At 50.3% G+C, this 18988-nt stretch overlaps 6 protein-coding genes across 6 annotated transcripts; 5 read left to right on the plus strand and 1 right to left on the minus strand.

Annotated features, from left to right (window-relative positions):
• Positions 1-3476: 3476 nt before the first annotated feature.
• LTR64_002793 (uncharacterized protein) lies at positions 3477-5611 on the plus strand (the record flags this gene model as incomplete). The annotated part of the gene is made up of 2 exons (XM_064897158.1): positions 3477-4951; positions 4999-5611. The coding sequence occupies 2 exons, from the start codon at positions 3477-3479 to the stop codon at positions 5609-5611; spliced, it is 2088 nt and encodes a 695-aa protein (XP_064756108.1).
• A 200-nt stretch (positions 5612-5811) lies between these two features.
• Positions 5812-6230, plus strand: LTR64_002794 (uncharacterized protein; the record flags this gene model as incomplete). Its single annotated transcript, XM_064897159.1, has 2 exons — positions 5812-5824; positions 5893-6230. 2 exons carry the CDS (start codon positions 5812-5814, stop codon positions 6228-6230), a joined length of 351 nt encoding a protein of 116 aa, XP_064756109.1.
• Positions 6231-6994: 764 nt separating this feature from the next.
• LTR64_002795 (uncharacterized protein) lies at positions 6995-8112 on the minus strand (the record flags this gene model as incomplete). Its single annotated transcript, XM_064897160.1, has 4 exons — positions 6995-7003; positions 7113-7318; positions 7373-7472; positions 7519-8112. The coding sequence occupies 4 exons, from the start codon at positions 8110-8112 to the stop codon at positions 6995-6997; spliced, it is 909 nt and encodes a 302-aa protein (XP_064756110.1).
• A 1700-nt stretch (positions 8113-9812) lies between these two features.
• Positions 9813-10297, plus strand: LTR64_002796 (uncharacterized protein; the record flags this gene model as incomplete). The annotated part of the gene is made up of 3 exons (XM_064897161.1): positions 9813-9869; positions 9917-10139; positions 10191-10297. 3 exons carry the CDS (start codon positions 9813-9815, stop codon positions 10295-10297), a joined length of 387 nt encoding a protein of 128 aa, XP_064756111.1.
• Positions 10298-10617: 320 nt separating this feature from the next.
• LTR64_002797 (uncharacterized protein) lies at positions 10618-13066 on the plus strand (the record flags this gene model as incomplete). The annotated part of the gene is made up of 3 exons (XM_064897162.1): positions 10618-11065; positions 11109-12568; positions 12617-13066. 3 exons carry the CDS (start codon positions 10618-10620, stop codon positions 13064-13066), a joined length of 2358 nt encoding a protein of 785 aa, XP_064756112.1.
• Positions 13067-14518: 1452 nt separating this feature from the next.
• LTR64_002798 (uncharacterized protein) lies at positions 14519-15516 on the plus strand (the record flags this gene model as incomplete). Its single annotated transcript, XM_064897163.1, has 2 exons — positions 14519-15434; positions 15494-15516. The coding sequence occupies 2 exons, from the start codon at positions 14519-14521 to the stop codon at positions 15514-15516; spliced, it is 939 nt and encodes a 312-aa protein (XP_064756113.1).
• Positions 15517-18988: the final 3472 nt, after the last annotated feature.

An 18988-nucleotide genomic window follows, 5' to 3' on the forward strand; every position in this document is an offset into this window, starting at 1 on the left:
TGTGGCACTTCTCGAGAAAGTGTAGACAAATCATAGACATCTTCACCACTGACTGTCAACCACATCTGGAGGGATCTGTGGGTAGAGCAAGGTATAACCGACAAATTTCATGGTGCACGTCTTAGTGCCCTTGCAGGACTAGTCCAGCTTTCTTAAACCCTATTAGCCAAACTTTTGGACTGGACTATGCAATAAATACCATTATACACAGTCGATCATTCGCCACATTGTTGTCCTCGTCACGGGACTTACCCATGACGATCATCCGTTTATTCCTCAACATGGCCAATAATCGCTAATCGACTTGCAAGTGAGTCATGATGCTCATTGACGAATTCTTCATAGAACATCACAAGCTGACTGGAGTGACACTCCCTTTTTTGTTCCCACTTGACCATTGAGATGGTAACTTCGCTAGCCGCTGTTCTAGACAGACTGCGCAATGCTTTGGACCAAAGGGAGTCGCGATGCATGCACCATCAATACGTTAGAAGGCCTGATTGTCCTCGTTATCGCTTTTTCTCAGCCAAACATAAACTTTACGAGCGAATTCGTAAATGCCGCCTGTGAGGAGACCTGTCCTGCTCATCTAAATCTCGCTGATTGATGCATCTGTCCTAATACTCGTCCTGGCATCATGCATTATTAGAGTTTGGAGAAAGAAATAGAAGGTTGGTTCTATTCATACTGTTGTCCGTTAATATTGATTAACTTAACAGCACCGTGAAGCGCGCCCTTGCAGTCAGCTAGGGCACAAGTGGTAACATTACAAGTCAAGAGGCCGCACAGCAGCCACGACAGAAGGTATAGGCATGTTAGGCGATGGTCCCTTGTACTTTTACGAGTCTGGTGCAGCACCGCCTCATAACAACCAGACCCAACGGCGACTACAGCTCTTCCACACGAGCCATGATTGTCGAACGCTAGGACTTCCCTCGACGTCGATTTGAAGAAGATAAATCCGTGCGGTGGTGTCGATGTGATCTTGATCAAGCTTCTACCATTGGAGTCGAGCCAGGAACGTTCCGAAGTACTTATCGGTGCGAAAATGCTGCTTGCGACAAATCGTAACATCGCTAAGATCACATGTGCTAGAACCCATGGTCGAATACGTGCCTTCTCATCATCCCCATCTACGTATCTCGTGGTATGAGAATCGAGCAGGCCGCGTCACTGTCTAGGTATCATCTGAGATAGTGCTCTTCTATTGTAGACTATCTGAATTGCTATGTCTGACATGATCAAATGTTGCTCAAGATCATAGGATCCCACGCCTTCGCTTCGATTTAGGTAACAGAGCATCTATTCGATCAATCTCTGCACGCAGCTTTTCCTCCCCCTCAATCTTATGCCGGCTTAGGCTCCAGGCGAGCTTCCAGCACATCGTGGCATCTCCAAGACACCACTGCTGCAGTTCATCACTGTCTAGACTGGGGAAATACATCGCGGCAATATTGGCAAATGCATCTTGTAACTGGCTGTGCCGGCTCAGTCGTTGGCTGCCAATCGTCTCCAGACAGGACCAAAACTTGTCATTGATACCGTCCTCTCGCATCACAGAACGAAATTCGTGAGCTAACCTCGCGATTCCCGTACTGAGGAGTTCCGGTACGTCGTACTTGTCCGCCAAGTTAATCATCAGACAGTGAATAGTAGAGGATCGTCGTTGGCAATCAATGTTCGCATCTACGGGAGCTTCTGTGTGAGAGAATTGCTCTATAATCTTCCGGAGGCTAACGGTGCGAGCCCGTGGCGGCCATGAGGGTTGAAAGTCCTTTTGCGAAGTTTCATAGTCGGACTCGTACAGATACTGTATGAACCTGGCAAAGATCCATGGATCGTCGTCATGAATGCTCACGGTCATCATCGTTGATTCCTGATCGCGTCAACCGTGTATCACCAGTGACGGAGCAGACCAACCTTGTATGAGCCATTCAAGGCGATACGGAAGAATCCAGATTTGGCTATCAGGAGTGTACTGTGTACCTTCCACTCGTACTGGCCTAGTTGGATCAAGATATCTGGTAGTTTTACATGGTCGTGGGAGATGCTGAATGCTTCGGCGAGTTGACGGGCTTCCATCCTCCCCAGAGTCTGTATGGGAGCTTCTAGTTGTGACCTCCTTGGACTGTACGCGCACGAGCTATGGATGGGCAAGGCACTTTTCGAAGCTAGAAATATAAAGTAACTGAAGGAGAACGAAAGAGATCTTGACAGGCACTCCGCTGTCTTAGTCGGAGCTCTTTTAACCTTGAGTTGGACCGTGGTTTGCAAGGCAAGCACTGAACGAAAGGTATCGAACAGGATCGCCGGAACTTACTTGAGTAATTTGCGATGACTGATTAACTCATAAGGGTCTACGAGTAGGGTCAACCAATTCTTTATGCAGGGGATACACTCCAGCCTGGCCAGGCTGAGGCATACACTTCAAACACGGCCACTATGTACAGAATCAACTAGAAAGCTTCGCGAGCAAAGCTTTGTCTGCATAGGGAAGAAGGTCCACCAGCCGAATATACCATTATAGTCAGCATACACGATAGACCAACAGGAGGACCTGCTCCTACTTGCTATGCCCCCCTCCTTCCGTCCCGTTCCTATCGTGCTTCACACTCTCCTCTCACTAGCTTCTGGTCTCGTGGCCCCTCTTCTCAACGACGATACGCTTAGGTGTGGACGTCAAAGCAAATACGGCCTGAGCCCTCTTCATTGCTGGATTTCGGACTGTTTGTCGCCATCATTAGTTACGAGCGGAAGACACGTGTAGCATCAAAACCACACCACATAAACCTTTTGGCGAATTGCCCATGCATGGACTGAAATGGACGTCTTGAATCAAAGAGCAATGTTGCACAGTGTGTGGTCCACGAGTCCAGCTTGAGACTGGGCTCGGTGAAAGATGGTGGCACGTGAGCACGATGAGTCATTAAATAGTCACATGTATGAGCGGACAGACAAGACGCTAGACCCAATCCAGACTTGGACCTAAGCCGTAGGCGCAACTGCGCTCAGCTTCGGCATTGAGATCCATCGTTCATCTATCTATGTTGGCCTAGGACGGAGGTTCGCCCACATTACATACATTTTAGAAGGTACCAGAGTAGACAAAGACATTCATCGCGCCGAGTCTTCAGTGGCAGAACGAACCACTCGTCTTTGTTGAAAATGGCGCTGACGTTGATGGCCTTAGTCTCATGTTCTGGTCACCACGATATGTCGTGGTTGTCAACCACTTTGCGGGCGCTCGATCACACTTCATCAAACATGCCTCTTTGATGCTGCTTGGTTTCCTTCTCTTCCAATGAAGGCTCCAACCTGTGTGCCGGTGATGTTTGTCGTATTGTTGGTCTGAGTTAACACAAGTAGCGTAGCCTATCCACCACTGTTGGCACAGTGTGGATATCTGCGTGTAACGTTGGAGGAAGTTGATTGTGCTTGCAAAAGGAGGAGTTCACGACGATCGCAGGTCGATCAGTATGACCTTCGAAAGTACTGACGTTTCACTAGGCCTTGAAGAAACTCCGCCTCTGACGGTAGAACTGTCCTCCACCAATCCAACACTTAGACGATTGATTCTCGAAGCCACTGATTTATCCGCGAGGGTCGCTAAAAATGTGACCGAGGAGGAGGCAGAGATTGGACAAGCTGGTGACACGCAGGCGTGTCAAGCAGCAAAGCAGGAGATAGACATGCTATATACGGTCCTACTCAAGACAGCCATGCACCTTAAGCCTTCTACCAAGTCCGATCTCCAGAAATATCTGCCGCCACTGCTGCCTGCGCTGTTCATTCCAGCGCGACCTCCATCAGCAGATCGTGAGGACGCCTTCATGTCTGGCACTATAGCGACCTCTGGAACGGCGAACGTGAAGATGCCCACAAGCCTGTGGAACCTGCACTTGCCTGCGACTCCTCCTGATGACTTTGACCACACTGACACTGATGATGCAATTGAGGAAAGGACACAGACTCGTCCTAATGATTCAGTAGTCAGCAAGCCAAGCGGTCGATGCCCAGCTTCAAGCAATCCGGAACAATCACAGGATAGTCCAGGAAGTCACTCGCCTCCGTTGAGTCAACCAACCATGCATAGACCACCGTGGGAGGATTTGCATCTGATTGACGCAGGAAGAAACGACAAGTCAGATACGAGGATATCACCATTGTCAACTTCAGAACCATGTTCGCCTAACCAGCAGCCATCTGAGGACAAGCCTACATCGCGGGGTCAACAGCCTCTTGAGGGAGAGGGCTCGAAAGTCCCTGCTCGAGCTCCTTCTTTCCGATCCGCAGCACGTGAAGCCAGGGACAAGTTGGCCGGACAGGCAACGCCGTGCCCACGGACAAGCAGAAAGCGAAAAGCACGTAACACGTCAGGCGCAAAAGATCTCTACGATATCGTGGCTCAGCTAGGTGGCAGAGAAGTCCAAGAAATAATGCAAGAAGCAAAACCTTTCCCGGAGCAACCACAACAGACTTCACATCCTCTCAGGCGACTGGGCGTTTCCAGCAAATCAGAGCCCTTGACAATGTCGCTCGTCGCCCAGTCTGTGCAAAGAGTCATGCAACATTCTTCATCCCAGTGGATCAATGCTGTGCTGCATCGTTTTGATGTGGTGTTCTTACACCGTTTCTATTTAGCCGCAAAGCACGAAGTCTCTGTTGCGAGGGTCCAAGGCCGGCCAAGCGTATTTATCGAAGAAAGTGCTAAATTACTCCAAATGCATGGTCACCACCCAACAAAGCCACAGTGTAACAAAGTTCCGTCAGTCGTGCTGGATCGCTTGACCGACTTTGCATGCTTGGGAGGACCTGAAACAAATCAGGATCGTGAGTCCATTCGCACGAAACTCGGGAATGTGCAACAACTAGGAAAACGTTGGCAATATCTAGTGGATCACGTGAACGAAGATGTGTTGGTATTGTTTCCTCCCTCTGTGAATGATTATAGGTGAGATTCTTGTTATTCTGATCCGCAAAAAGTGGTTGCTGACATAGGTCGCGACACAGCTTGCACATGAATGACCAGACTGTCAAATGGCTCGCAGGCCTTCTGCAAGACCGTCGAAAATCTTTAAGTGCTGCAAGTCCTGAGATCTTGAAACTTGCTGAGCTTGCCCTCGAGAAGACTTTTCGATCATATTCCCGCAGACAAGAAGAGATTTTCGGTGGAGCCGGACGATTATTGAGAGTGCCCCGGCCCTTGGGTGATAAGGATAAAAGCGACGGTGGAAGCGATGACGGAAACGACGATGGAAGTGATAACGAAAGCCACGACGAAGACGGCGACGGCGAAGACAATATCTCCCAAACTCTTGACAGTCCCTCAACCGGCGAGAGCCATCGATCTGAAAACGGGCTTCGTTATTGCAAAGAAAGTTGCACAGAAAGCGGCGCTTCGATCACTGCAGATGGAGCAGAAGTGTACGGGTCTGATGCTCCAGCAGCCACTTCGTCTACCTGGCCTGTCCATAGGCAAAGGTTGTCAGACATAGACATGGACGGGCCGACCGAGAATGAGCTCGCATTTGATGGTATGCTCTTATCTGATGATATGCTCCCATCCGATGATATGTTCGACAAATTCATCGACTATGGTCTTTCCGAATGAAAAAAGATGGATGCTCGGCAAGTACGTAGAAGTCCTCGGTAGCTGTAGGCTATGCTTGTGAAGGATCGGTCTTTTAAACGGCGTTGCTCTTTATCACCGTTCACCGAAGGGCGGTGCAATTTCTGACCTATGATGAGTAGAGTCTCGTCTAGGTCTCATAGTTGAGCCGGTCCAGGTGCGCCTCCGATCTGACCTTCGGGATGGCTACAGGTGGTCCGTCTCGACTGAACAATCTTACCTTTTCCAAAACCTCTTAGCAAGCTATCAGTCGGTCTTTACAGAAGTCTATGCTACCACGTCGGTACCTGGTTCGAAGCTGTGGCGGCCGGACCGCAAGAGCCACCCGATGCTGGCAACCTCTCCGAACAAGGGGTTGATGGACAGCAGCAAGAAATACAGCAATGGCAGAAGCTCGCTCAGGACGAGCTTAGCCGCGAAAGAGATCGAAGTAGAGAATGAGGAACGAAACCTCACGCTGCAAGCTGTTCGAAAGGAGGTGAAGATGTTGGAAGATGAGAACGGTCGACTACGTGCCGAAATGCACGCCATACATGACAGATTGGAAGGATCACGAAAGCAAGCTGAAAAGATGCTCGAGAGCTTTCAGCGATGGAGCTAACATCACATCGATACCATCCTAATGCCAGTCTGTATATGTGCATTTATACTCACAGCTTGCATGCACGACGCAGCATGAGGGCGCTACAAGTGACAAACTTGTCCAAATCGGCATATCAACATATTCAATTCTCACACCAGCATGTCTCTTTTTCATACCTTACAACACGCCGTACGCATGACGATGTCCTCTATCGGCTCCTACTGCAGTGCACATCTTAGAAGCAGTCTTGATATACGTTCTCAGAATCAGTTCCTAGCGCGCGCATAAGAGTCAGAAAATGCCTGTGAACCGAGGCCGGAGCGGGAACATCGAACAGCATGGCATCGCAACGCGAACGCGAATGTTCATATCGCAGTCGTTGAGTCTTGACTGGCTAATTCGGCAGGCAAGCAACCTCGTCTCGTTTCAACTGTGACTGGTTTCGGTCACAGTCCTTTCTTTCCTTTTCGTTACCTGGCCTCATTTCATCCATCGCCCTGCGACTATTATGAAAAATTCGATGTTATAAGTTGTGTCCCATTGAGCAGAGTGACATTGTGGATGTAACGGAGTTACCACTGTCACGGCACGAGCAGCAAAACACCATTTACAGTCGACTTCATACGAATTCTTTAATTTTATCAGCGACCATATTCTGCACCTCATTATGTGAAAGAGATAGAATCCTGTCCATTATTACGACACGTCCATTATGCCCAGCTATCAGGCGCGAGTTTCTGGCTTTCGGATCTTGTGTGTGCTTCGGGTATACACTTTGGATGTCATGCTAGCTAGATGTGTCAGCTCGAGCAAGTCTACACATGACCATTTCTTAGCCAGGAATGGATGCTTGTAGAATGTTAGCCTCGCCATCCTGCGCCGAAGAAGGTGGTTTCCTACCTTCAATAATGTCTTCACATCGCCTGTTGTGGTTTCGCCCATGAAATCAAGCAGATCTCGGGAGTAATGCCCGGGCCCTGCATTCGAGGACAGGTCTGGCCTATTCGTCTTTGCCACCAATTTCTGAATTATGGACCCTAAACTGTGCACACGCTTCTGTGCTGCATCGAGGTTACGGCTTCTACCGACTTCGACAATCTGCGGTACTGCTCCTAGTCAGCATTTACGAACTCACTTGGCAGCGAAGAGGTAACACTAACATATTTTGACATCGCCGTTGAGGTTCAACCATATTCTGGAGAGATCGAGATGGGATCCTGGCGCACGAGCATGCTCAGCCTCCAACAGTCCTTTGGTAAGCTCACGCCGTCAGTAGCACTCAATTCTGGCCAGACTATCAACTTACTTGTCCCACAATGGAGCGCACCTCTTGTTCGGTCACCGGCCTTGGCGCCCCAATGACTTGCACCAATGACATGTTCATGAACTCCAAGATGATATTTGTGTCACTTCCGGTTTGCAGAATGTCGAAGCATTTCACGAAATATGGACTTCGCGCTTTGCGAAAGCTTTCCGACAGTATTTCCAGGTCAACATCACTGGTCTGATGCATCAAGAACAGTGTCCGAGCGCCGACCTTCTTACGGACAATCCACATGAATCCCTCTCCGAAATCAAGTTCGTAGCACTTGTCATAGAGCGACCACGGGGATTGTGTCTTGATACCAGGCAGCGACGTTGGTCGTGCGCTTGAAACGAGAGACTTTGTGGGAGAGAGTGTCTGTGACCTTTCACCTCGAACATTCTCACATGGCTCTGTAATAACTTTTCTCGTGACAGGCTCTTCTTCAGAACGGATAGCATTGGCGTCTAGCGGCTGTGCTGGATGATCAGCTTGGATTCCGTCTTCCTTACTTGTTATATCATTCCCCGCTTCTGGTGCATCTGTCCAGTCCCAATCATATAGATGCGTATGTGGACGTGGATTACGGTGTTCCATGCTCTCAGAGATCGGCCGATACCTGATGGTGTTCAATTCCGAAGCGAGTAGCGGTAGTCTCGAGTATTGGAAGAAGACGACAAGCGCTGAGTGTCAGAATGATTCAATTTGCTGGACCCGTTTACGTGTGAGTCCGAGGTCAATATCATACTAGTCCACATAATGAATCTTGCCGAAAGGTGCGTGGCCTGTTTGGTAGTTCCGCAATATGCAGCCCTTGATAATGGGTGGAAGGGAACGTCCCGGCCCACACCACTATATAATGACTGCCATCACACATGTCCACCATACTCACTTTTCGCTTTCCTTCTTGAGAAGCACTTTAGATGACATATGTGTGACAGAGGTCATTCATCATTCAAGCACTGAGAATCGTTGTGTTCTCGCCATCTTTGTCCCGATGAATCCTCCAGAGATATATATATGCATCCTAGGTGGCATCTTTGCGCTTCTTGGTCTGAGGTGCATTAACAGATTCATTCGCCAGGCAGCCGCTGATCTGAAAGTGGTGTTCTACAAACACCTCATTTATCCTCCGGTCTGGAAGGACTGGCCGGGCCCAGGCCGATGGACTCGTATCAAACTCATTCGGAGGATCCTATACATCGCCATCAACCTGTTCCTCCTGTTCTTCAGAAATAGTACAGCTGATACAATTGGTCCAATGGCAGGCGTCTTGGCTGGCATCAACATCGTCCCGCTGTACTTTGGATTTCATCACGCCGCGGCGGCGGACCTTTTAGGACTGTCGTTGTCGACATTCCGTTCCTTGCATGCTGAGACTGCCCTGATGACCACTTCCATGAGTGCGATTCACTCGGCCATCATGCTTCTGAAAGGACCGAAATTTGTCTGGAGCGAGACCGTACATCTCCATGGAGCAATAGTGAGCTCACTCACAAGTCCATGCTCAGTACATTAGCTTACAGTGAATAGGCAATGCTCGCTCAGCTGTGTCTGCTTCTGATCTCTATTCCCTCCCTTCGAAGAAGGCTGTATGAGGGATCTCTCCGTGTTCACCAGCTGTTATCAGGGGCAGTAATCTACGCATTGATTCGGCATCTCCAATCACATGATACCCTGATTTGGTACTGCATTGTAAGTTGTGGCTGTTTCCTTGTCGGAAGCTGTTTGTTGCAGATTATTGTACTACTCGCTCGAGACAGGTGCTTCTTGCGGGGACCGGCCCGAGCTAAGATCACTCACGTCAACGGAGCCGTGTACATTGACATCGTGACGCCGGTCAATGTGAAGATACACGGAGGTCAGTACATCAATATCTGGATGCCGGGTCTCAGCGTGCGTTCTCTGTTTCAGACTCACCCTTTTGTGATTGCTTCAGCTCATAGAGACGAAATGGGGGTCGAGTTGAGGCTTGTTGTCATACCCCGGCGTGGTTGGACCCTGCACCTACTCCAGCGTGCTCTGGCTGCGACCCAGGCGACTCAATCGTATGTGGTCTTGTTCAGTGGCCCACACGGTCTTCCAATCCCTGTCCTCGATTATGGCACTGTTGTGTTGGCAGCGTCGGGCAGTGGCTTTCTAGCTCAGCTCCCACACCTCAGCAAATTGGTTCGAGGGTATGATAATTTTACCTCCCGAACGCGGCGGATTTGTGTGGTCTGGCAATTCGAACACATTGGTGGGAATTTTATCGAATTGTTGTACCAGTGCTAATCGACGATGTAGCTGACGGTGCCATGGCAAAAGATTTTCTGAACGATGCTCTTTCCGACGACACGTCCAAGAATGGCTACGTAAGTAAATTTTGTGTATGGCGAGACGAGACTGACGCAAAGTGAAGCTCTTGGACATATCGATATATTCGAAGCGGGGATACAAGGATCGCAAAGGGCTGCAGATTGTCGACCACGAGCGGATCGAGTTTAAACATGGTGAAGCAGACTGGGACAGCATCATCTCGCGTGAGTCACGGCCCCAGCATCCCGAAGATGGAGCTTGGACATCTCGCGGCCAGTTGTACGAGTCGCCTTTTGAGGAGGAAGCATGTCAAACACTGGTCGCTGGTAGGTCATGCAAATATGAGACTCCCTACACGAATGTTGACCTTTGCACAGTTTCCGCCGACGCTAAGATCCGGACGCAACTGCGAAATCTGGTATGCAAGTACATCGAGAATAATGTCACCCTTCACGAACTGGATTATCAGCCGGACGAACGTTGACACAAGAAACCATGATCAGGAGTTACAAGCATTCTTGCAAGCTAGTCAGAGAAGTGGGCGTGTCACCTTTGTAGAAAAGTAAACAACCTAGTTGTAGGTAGTCACTCGTTAAAAGATAGGAGAACCAAAACGTTTAGATACATATCGTTGTTATGCCTTGGCTCCTTCGCGTTCTACATGTTGCATGAAACAGGTTGACATGTGATTCTACGTTTCAGATGCAGGGCCGTAAGCATTACCAACAAGGCTCAAAGCAGGTTGACTCACCACCTATATCAAACTTCTCCCATTCCTGACTGTCTGGCAGCTCGACTATCGTCATGGCTAAGAAGGTACGCTTTTCTAGGACCAAACAACATCAGGCCGAACAGCGCGCCGTCGATGATGAATTTGAGAAAGAACAAAAGTTTCTGGGCTCAGCGAAGATTGGTTTGGTGCATCTCGCCTTCGATGAGGTGACAGACCGTGAAGATGATGTCCAAAACGAGAAGTTCCTCATCGACTCATTTCACCGAAACGGTTGTGTGCCTCTGGATCCGATGTTCCACTTGGCAGCGACAATGCAGAGACGAGACCTGGACATGGTCTTGTCTCGCTACGGTATCACATCAGAGGCGTTGCTGGCTCGCAATCCGGCGAGTCTGCCGATCCTGCCTTTGCCTGAGGGATTTCAAATCCCCTGCCTTTTTGGCCGGCACAGGACCAAAGCGGCAGAAAAGGTCCTGCCAAGGGCCAGCCAATGGTGGGTCGTCAATCTGTATTCAAACGGTGAGTTTTTTCTACCGATAGTCGCTCAGACTGATCTCTACAGACCTAAGTACACAACTACGAGGTAGTCTGATACACCAAGGGACAAATGAAAGGCTTCGGAACCAGGGTGAAGTATTCTTCCGCATTCTCCACAGCAAAATACGCCTCGACCCGGTCGGTGAGGACTTTTGGTGGACGCGACTGCATTCGGGCGACCAACGACGAGAGGCTGAGAGGCTGCTGTCGCGTAGAGAATACCGAACAGTTTTGGGCGCTTTGAGTGACATACAGCCCTTGTTTCTGGATTTTCGGACCGGAATGATCGGGACCATCCTGCGTTTGAAGAGCGACGATGAGGTGCTGCGTGGGTTTGGAACTATCGAAGGCTTCTGGACATCTGTGTTTGGCAGAGAAAAAACATCGTTGCAGAAGATCGATCGATACGACGTCAAAACCCTGGAACTACGATGTCCGGCCATATGCACATCCGATCGTACTTTCTTGGAGCCTCTCTTCAACAACGGCAGTATCTGTTGCCGCTTCTCCGCATCTGAAAGAGACCACATCTGGCGTCGATTGCTCGAGTACAAAGCTTTCATCCCGTCCTTCTACTCGTTCTTCGAGAACCTCAAGTATTTGATCGCTATCGCCGAGACCCTCAAGCGCGTGGTTCATCCAGTCTATCGACAGACAGTAGCTGATGCTTTCGAAGAGGCCTTTCAAGGTTCCAAAAATGGCCGTGAAGGCCGGGGAGAACTTATTTTGACCCGTGGTGAGGCACACGGAAACATTGCATATCGTCACCTTGTCCTTCACGTCATGCAACAACTCAGTCTTCTTCGGCCTGAATCAATTTTGCTTGACGGGAACCACAGAGACGCCGTCCCGCCAAGCGACGTGGCATTATATGAATTGGCCGCTCTTGCCGATCGACTTGGCTTTCATTCTGCTCAGATCGCACAACAGCTGTCACAAGATCCGGACCAAGCCGCCGCGCGTTGGGCGCTGTTGGGCGCCCGAGCATCCATTATGACCGATTGCAGCAGTATGCGCATGCAGTCATACATTCACAAGATCGCAGCTCTGTTCAAGGATTTTCGACGAAATCAGGCCGACGCAACAGATGCTGCGCTTCTGTGCACTGGACTGGGAGAAACACTCGATCGAAGGAGTGGGTGTCCGCTACAGAAAGCTCAGGAGCAGAGTCACCAGGCCATGACCTTTGCCCATATACACAGCCCAGATCCAGATACGCATGGAGAGCCCACAGCATTGTTTGTGCGCAGAGACATTTACCTGTTCTTTTATGGCAAGCTAGATCTCCAACACCTGGGTGCACCTCTTGAATGGTCTTTCGACCCACGACCAGGTCTTCGTTCAAGTCCATCTCATGAACGTGTAGACCATCAGGGCGCTGGCGAGGAGCTTCACCGTGGTAGCGCATCAGCTGAAGCTATTGGTAGTGGCTGGCAGGAGGTAGAAACGTCAGGATCTCCAGCTGCCGCAGAGAGTGTTTATACGGTAAGCATAGACCACAGGTGCCAAGTTAGAAGGCTAATTTCAATTCAGGATGCTTCGCTGGCGCCAAGCGAAGACCTCAACCCGGAAGTGGGCGTCAGCAATGGTGGTGACGGTGATGGTGGTGATGATTCCAGATGTGTTCGGTTCATTTTGCATGAGCAAGGCACCCTCAAGACTGTTCATGAGGCGCCCATTGACAGCGCAACGGACATTGATGATCGCATCGAGCTACTGGCTGCTGGATTCATGTGCGAGGGCTTGGTTCTCATGGACCGTAACATGCGCACTTTGGCTCCGTCGCAGTGTTTTCGCTCCGCCTTGGAGGACAACTCCATGACAATCTACCTCATTCGCGATGTTGATATGGGTCAGCTTCTTGACATGGAATGTCAGATTGCCGGGTTGAAGCGATCAGCTAGTGATGACTTGCTAGATGGCTCCCAGCCGCGTAAACGACAAGCCATAGGCAGTGGTCCAATGCGATACCTGGTAGCTTGATTTCAGGGGCACCCCTTCCCATATGGAGCAGACCACATTTTGTGTGCTCCGCGCAACCTGGGGTACGCCCTTGGGGATGGGGCACCCCAACCATGGAGTGTGCCAGCCAAAGTGGTCCACCCCAATAGTGGACTAACCCAGAATTTTTGGGGTACAGCAATTTGGATGGTGTACACCAGCAGTGGGATGCCCCATCTACAGTGGTGTGCCCCAGCCTTGGCATGGTCCACATATGGGTTGCTGCTGGGTGCCCTCCGAGCGAAAATATTGGCAAGGAAAGTGCCTCGGACAATATCAGCGGGTGGGTGGCGCTTCTCGTCAATGAAATACGACTAGGCTTGAATGCCTTCAATCTGTATCAATCATATATGCGCTTGCGGAGAGACTTTCCATAGTGTTTACGGTATAGCGACGTTGCCGACAAGCAATATCCTAGTCGCTCACAATGCTGCAAAGAATCTTGATGAGCCAGGAAGGTGTTATGCCGATGGTATAAAGGTTGATGGCGAAGCGGCTGGTATCCGACGAGTTTACAAATCAGGAAGGCGAGGTTTGCAGGATGAAAATAGGGTCAACAAGGGACAGAGTGATGGAATTCACAGCCGCGTCGATTGTGAGGCACTGAAGCGGTCTCGCGCCGCACGAAGTGATCATGGTAATTCCAATATTGCAGATGTGGAGTTCATGTTATTCCAAGTGAGAAGGACATCACAAGATGCATAAGAGCGGCAAATCAGGAGCTGTGTCTGAACACACGCTGGGGATCAGGAGCCTGGCGCATTCCACTTGATCGTGGTGAGAATGTCGTGCGCCAGAGTTCTCAACAATGGCATATCTCTGCTCCGCGACCATCACAAGCTATACTTCAGTCACCTCCTTCACCACTACAATATCAAGAACTCTCCGAGACAACTCGGAGGCACTTGCGACATCCTCTTCCTTTAATGCAGCACCGGGAGCAAATACAGTACTTCCAGCAACCTTGGAACGATGACGATAGTCCGGCAAGCACCTTCACCATTCTTCTGCCATGCACCATTGCGTCAAAGACCTGCATCAGATTGATGGGGTCGAGAAGCACAAATGAGGCAGACAGTAACAATGAGCCATTCGCACATGATCCTACCTGTGCGGTATGTCCGTTCATCCCCCATGCATCGTGCATCAGCGTGTCCCACTCGAGCATATCTCATTGGTAATGTCGAGTAGGCGAAGCTGGAGGTGACATAGGAGCGGAGAGCTGGCAAGGATGGTGAGCCCTCCATGTAGCATATAAGTCATGCTTCTGCCCAGGAGGTAGGTTCGTTTCTCTTCTCCCTTCCCACTTTTCTCCCATCACAGCATTTCACGAATGTTTCCCAATTTCACACCCTGACCATTCTTGCTAAACATTTTCCCAACTCAGCACTGCCATTTCGTGTACTGCCATGGTGGTGGCTCTTGCTCGACAATATGGATCAACGTGTGTCCAAGACTCTCATGCTTGATCATGCGCTGCGAAAGAAGAATCGAGAATACAAGCTGCGCTGGCAAAACGGTGAAGCAAAACTAGGTTGGACCAAGGCTCAGCATGCCCGGAAACTACACAGCCTGGCGCACGAATTAGACCGATACCGCCGAGGCAAGGCTTCCGTGGACGCAGAACTTCAAGGTTGGCGAAGCAAGTTTGAGGGGCTCAACGTGGAGCATGCGGCTTTGAAAGAGGAGACGAGCCATCTCCGGGGCCACCTGACAAAGTACATCGATGAGAACAAGCAACTTGAGAAGCAAACGGTCCAGACCCGAGGCGTAGTACTACAGCTGTACCAGCAACAAGCGTCGTCACGTATGGCGGCGTCAGTCTATAATGACGAGAGCACCGATGAGCTTCTCGTGCTACTGCAAGAGCGATGGAAGACATCGCAGGCCACCATCAAGAAGCACCATAAGAAAGTCCAGAGCATGCAGGACGCTCTTGAATCAGAGAGACAGCGGAACACTGAGCTTCTGCAAGGACTAAATGACAAGGACATGGCAGATCCACGACCACCGAAGGCCGCCGAAGACCAGTTGACGCGCTTGTCGGACATCTCTTCCAAGCTGTCCACCGTCCAACAATGGCTTGATGAAAGAGTTGATAATGAGTCTAAGTCTTGCGGCCATTCGGACGCCGGAGCCGTCGGCTTGACCGCCTGCAATGTCTTGCTCTGCGAGGCATGCCACCAGGACATGCTAAGCTGTCGGATGTTGGTCAATTGGCACGTCCGCAAGTGTCCATACTGTCCACGGCAATGTGTCCTCCTTCCACTTCCGAAGCAGGTGACCAAGCCCACCAAGCAGGAAACCATCGAGATGCAAGACACAATGGAACTCGTTCAACAGAATTTAAGTGAGCTAATAGGACGCTCGTCTGCTACGCTGTGAAGGCGTGCTGATGCTGACACCTAGTTAATGCCTACCGGAAGAGCTAGTGTACACTGGTGAACCATAGGCTCAACACATGTCATTTGCTGGAATCCAAGAAATGGTGTCACGTGCTATAAAGATTTTCTCAAGTGGATGAATCAATTCAATGTCATCAAGCTTCGCGTAGCCGCGCTCTAATGCACTTCAGATTTCTGTCAAGTCCCCAACCTTAGCAAAGAACGCCCTGATTTCTGTTTCGCTTATGGCTCACACAAGTGTCACACTCTTGACAAGCTTCTGCGCGTCTACAGCCTATCCAACAGCTGACAGTTGTACTCCTGGCTTCTCGCAGGGTGTGCAACGAAGGGCTCTAAGACCGCTCGCCACGAAGGCGACGAGCGAGTTGCATGTCTTTGGACTGAATGGCGATCCGCTTAGCGTGTATGGCGCAGAGTTGCGTGTCCTCGAACAAGCCACACAGGTATGCTTCCGTGGCCTCCTGCAGAGCTCCAATGGCCGACGACTGAAAGCAAAGGTCTGCCTTGTAGCTCTGCGCTATCTCACGCACCAGTCGCTGAAAAGGCAGTTTGCGGATGAGGACCTCCGTCAATCTCTGCATCCACGAATCGCGTCAGCCGCTGTCCGCCCGTGAGAACCATACCGTAAACATACCTGGTAGCGTCGAATCTCGCGAAGCGCCACTGTTCCTGGCTTGTATCTTCGTCGTCGTTTGACTGCATCAGATTCAGGTCAGAATCTCTATATATCCCTCGACAATAACAGTTTCGATCGAGCCTCACCAGGAGTACTCTTGCCCACACGCTTCTCAGAAGGCCGAAGAGACTTCTTGTGAAGCGGGAAGCGAGGCTGCTTTCCCCCAGTGCTCTTACGGGCTGGCGTTCGCCGTCAGCACTTGTACCAAGACGCGGACATCAGACATACTGTTTGCTTGGTTCGAGCCATCTTCGCGCACTGTGGAAACGGAAATACCACGATTGACCATAGACGATATCCATTCTTATATGACTGTCAGCTCAGATATGGAGTCGAGATTTCAAGCTGTCTCGTGACGAGAGTTTGGCGACAATGGAGTCTTGTCGAGTACGGCCTCTCGCATTAAGGCGTCAGATAGACGATTGGTGCGACTGAGCGGCCCACCAAATGCTAATCATAGCAAGCTGCTGCGTCATGTCTGAGTGCGAGACACACACTAAGACGTTCAATCGTGCTTTGGGTAGCAAATGGTGAAAGGCTGGCCGCTGTCTCCATGGCGGGTCGAATAAAGAAGATTCTGCCTCGCACCCAGCACGAGACGCCGACAGTGCATCAGAAGCGTCCACAACCACGCATGGACAAAGACTCGGCCTGACCGAAGGTCCAACTTGTTTGTGCAAGTAGAACATCCACTCAACTGACCCTTAGTGAATGAGATGGAGACAGTGCGATATGAATTCACCCCATGAGGTCTTCGATCCTTGTCAAGTAGAAACCACGTATCCCATAACTTTGGAGGACATGGCTGCGCAGTGAAGAAGGAACAGTAAAAGCATGACCTGGTGATCGTCGTTCTCTAAAGTCGCAGTATCGAATTTCATCCTTCGCAGCTGCTTGGTAGGAGCGCGGAAGCAGTGAGATAGACCCACGTCGACCCTTGCACAAGTTGGGATGAAGGGGCAGTGCTGCAATATAGTGATGCACTACGATGTCATCCACAAGACTGGCCCATGGCCAGATTGTACCTTGACAGCCACGCTGCATAGTCACATCCGGCAAAGCACGTCGACCACTGGTCGATAGCCTAAGCCATCCTGCAAGGCACGAGCCGAATCATGGGTATAAGAGCTGTAGCATTTCCATCTGAATGTGGCACCTGAGGAAATGGGTTTCCTACTGCAAACGCCACAAGTCTGCCGCTCTTCAACAATGGCACCGAAAGGAAAATCGTCCAGCAGTAGCTCCACCAGTGGGAGGGCACCGAAGTCGCTCTCTGGAAGTTCAACTCATCATTCTATCGATGGTGAGTCTTATGGTCTCTCTACTAGACGTCACTGACGCTGGACAGTCAGCTCGCCCATGTTTTGGGGTACCATCATTGGTGTCGGTATCTTCTTGCTGTTGATGGGCGTCAGCTTCTACTTCTGGAGACGATTCAAGTCACAGATCAGCTCAACGAGCTGGTTCCCCGCCTTTCTGATAGGACTCAGGATTGGACAGTTCTGGGTCAAACAGACAGCCACTGTTGGTTCACCTTTCGACCTCGACTGTCAACCTTTACTGCCAACAAATCGTTCTTTATCCGTTCATCTTATATTGGCTCTAGAGTCTAGCAGAAAGTCGTCTTGCCCTCGTCTAATCAGCAATTGGACCACATATTGCAGCTGACGGGCTTGTTGTGACACTCCAAAACGCTATTATAGGAGGTTACGGAGCTGCCACTGCAATGGGCGCTACGGTTGCGGGAGCATCCTTCAGCGAAGGTGTCCTGGTCGCAATCGACTGCGCTAGAGGTACAGATATCAGGAGAAGACACTAGTTTGGGCAACCATGGCCCGCGCCTGCTCACCATTTACTAGCCATCCTTCTCCAGTCGCACATACAGTACATCAAATTCGGACATTATTAAATACTCTTGTTATATTTAAGCTCCTTATTAACGGCCCAGATTCTTCGAATGAAATTTCTCGTTCCGCTTTAGTTCGTGAGCCACCGCCGCTTTAACCACCCGGTCAGGTGAGCCGAGGGTGTGCTCAGAATGTGCTCAATCGAGCTGAGGGTGAGCTCGAACTTTAACTCCCCTTACCCACCACAAGCCGTGGCTCCAACTCCCACCAATCACTCTTTTCTGAAGCGACTAGCTGTTTCACCAGTCCATACCCCCTTGTCTCAGTGGTTCCAGTGGCCAATCGATCCATTGTACCTTCCGCCCACGCCGTCCAGGGTTAAATCGCTAAGCCCACGCTTTATGGAGGCTTTTACGGCTGCATACCGTGCATTGTGCCACATACTGCAGGAGGTCACAGCCTTTCTCGCGACCACCGGTAATGGTCGCCAGGCGGATTGTACCGCTCATGAAAACGGAAAACCAAATGCATTACGAAACCCTCAGCACAAGGGCACGTACAGTTCAGTCTACTTTACATTGGAAATATGTGGTCGCAACTGTGTGAGGGAATTTTGCTAATTGGCTGCTGATCACCAACCCATGACCGCTCCCGCAGTGGCTCGAGGCTTGTCTCTGAGAACCGCCAGAAACACAGTGCAAGTCAGCCTTACCAGAGTGTCGCAGGTCAATTCCAGCCTTGGGTCTTGGCATCTTCCGCCTCAAACGCATGATCATCTTCCTTCCAAAATCTCTGCCTCGTCAGTCAAGCACAAAAGGCACGTAAAGCCTGGCACCTCTCGTCACGCCATAAGTACTGACGTGATCTCCACCTAGCTAGCATTGTGGTTAAGCGAGTCAGATTGCCTTACGAGTACTAGTTCCATCATAATACTATAACCAATCACAGTACTTTACAAAATCGACTTCACTTTGAG

This window comes from Lithohypha guttulata (genome assembly GCF_036872675.1).
Source record: "Lithohypha guttulata strain CCFEE 5908 chromosome Unknown scaffold_2, whole genome shotgun sequence".
NCBI lineage: Eukaryota > Fungi > Ascomycota > Eurotiomycetes > Chaetothyriales > Trichomeriaceae > Lithohypha > Lithohypha guttulata.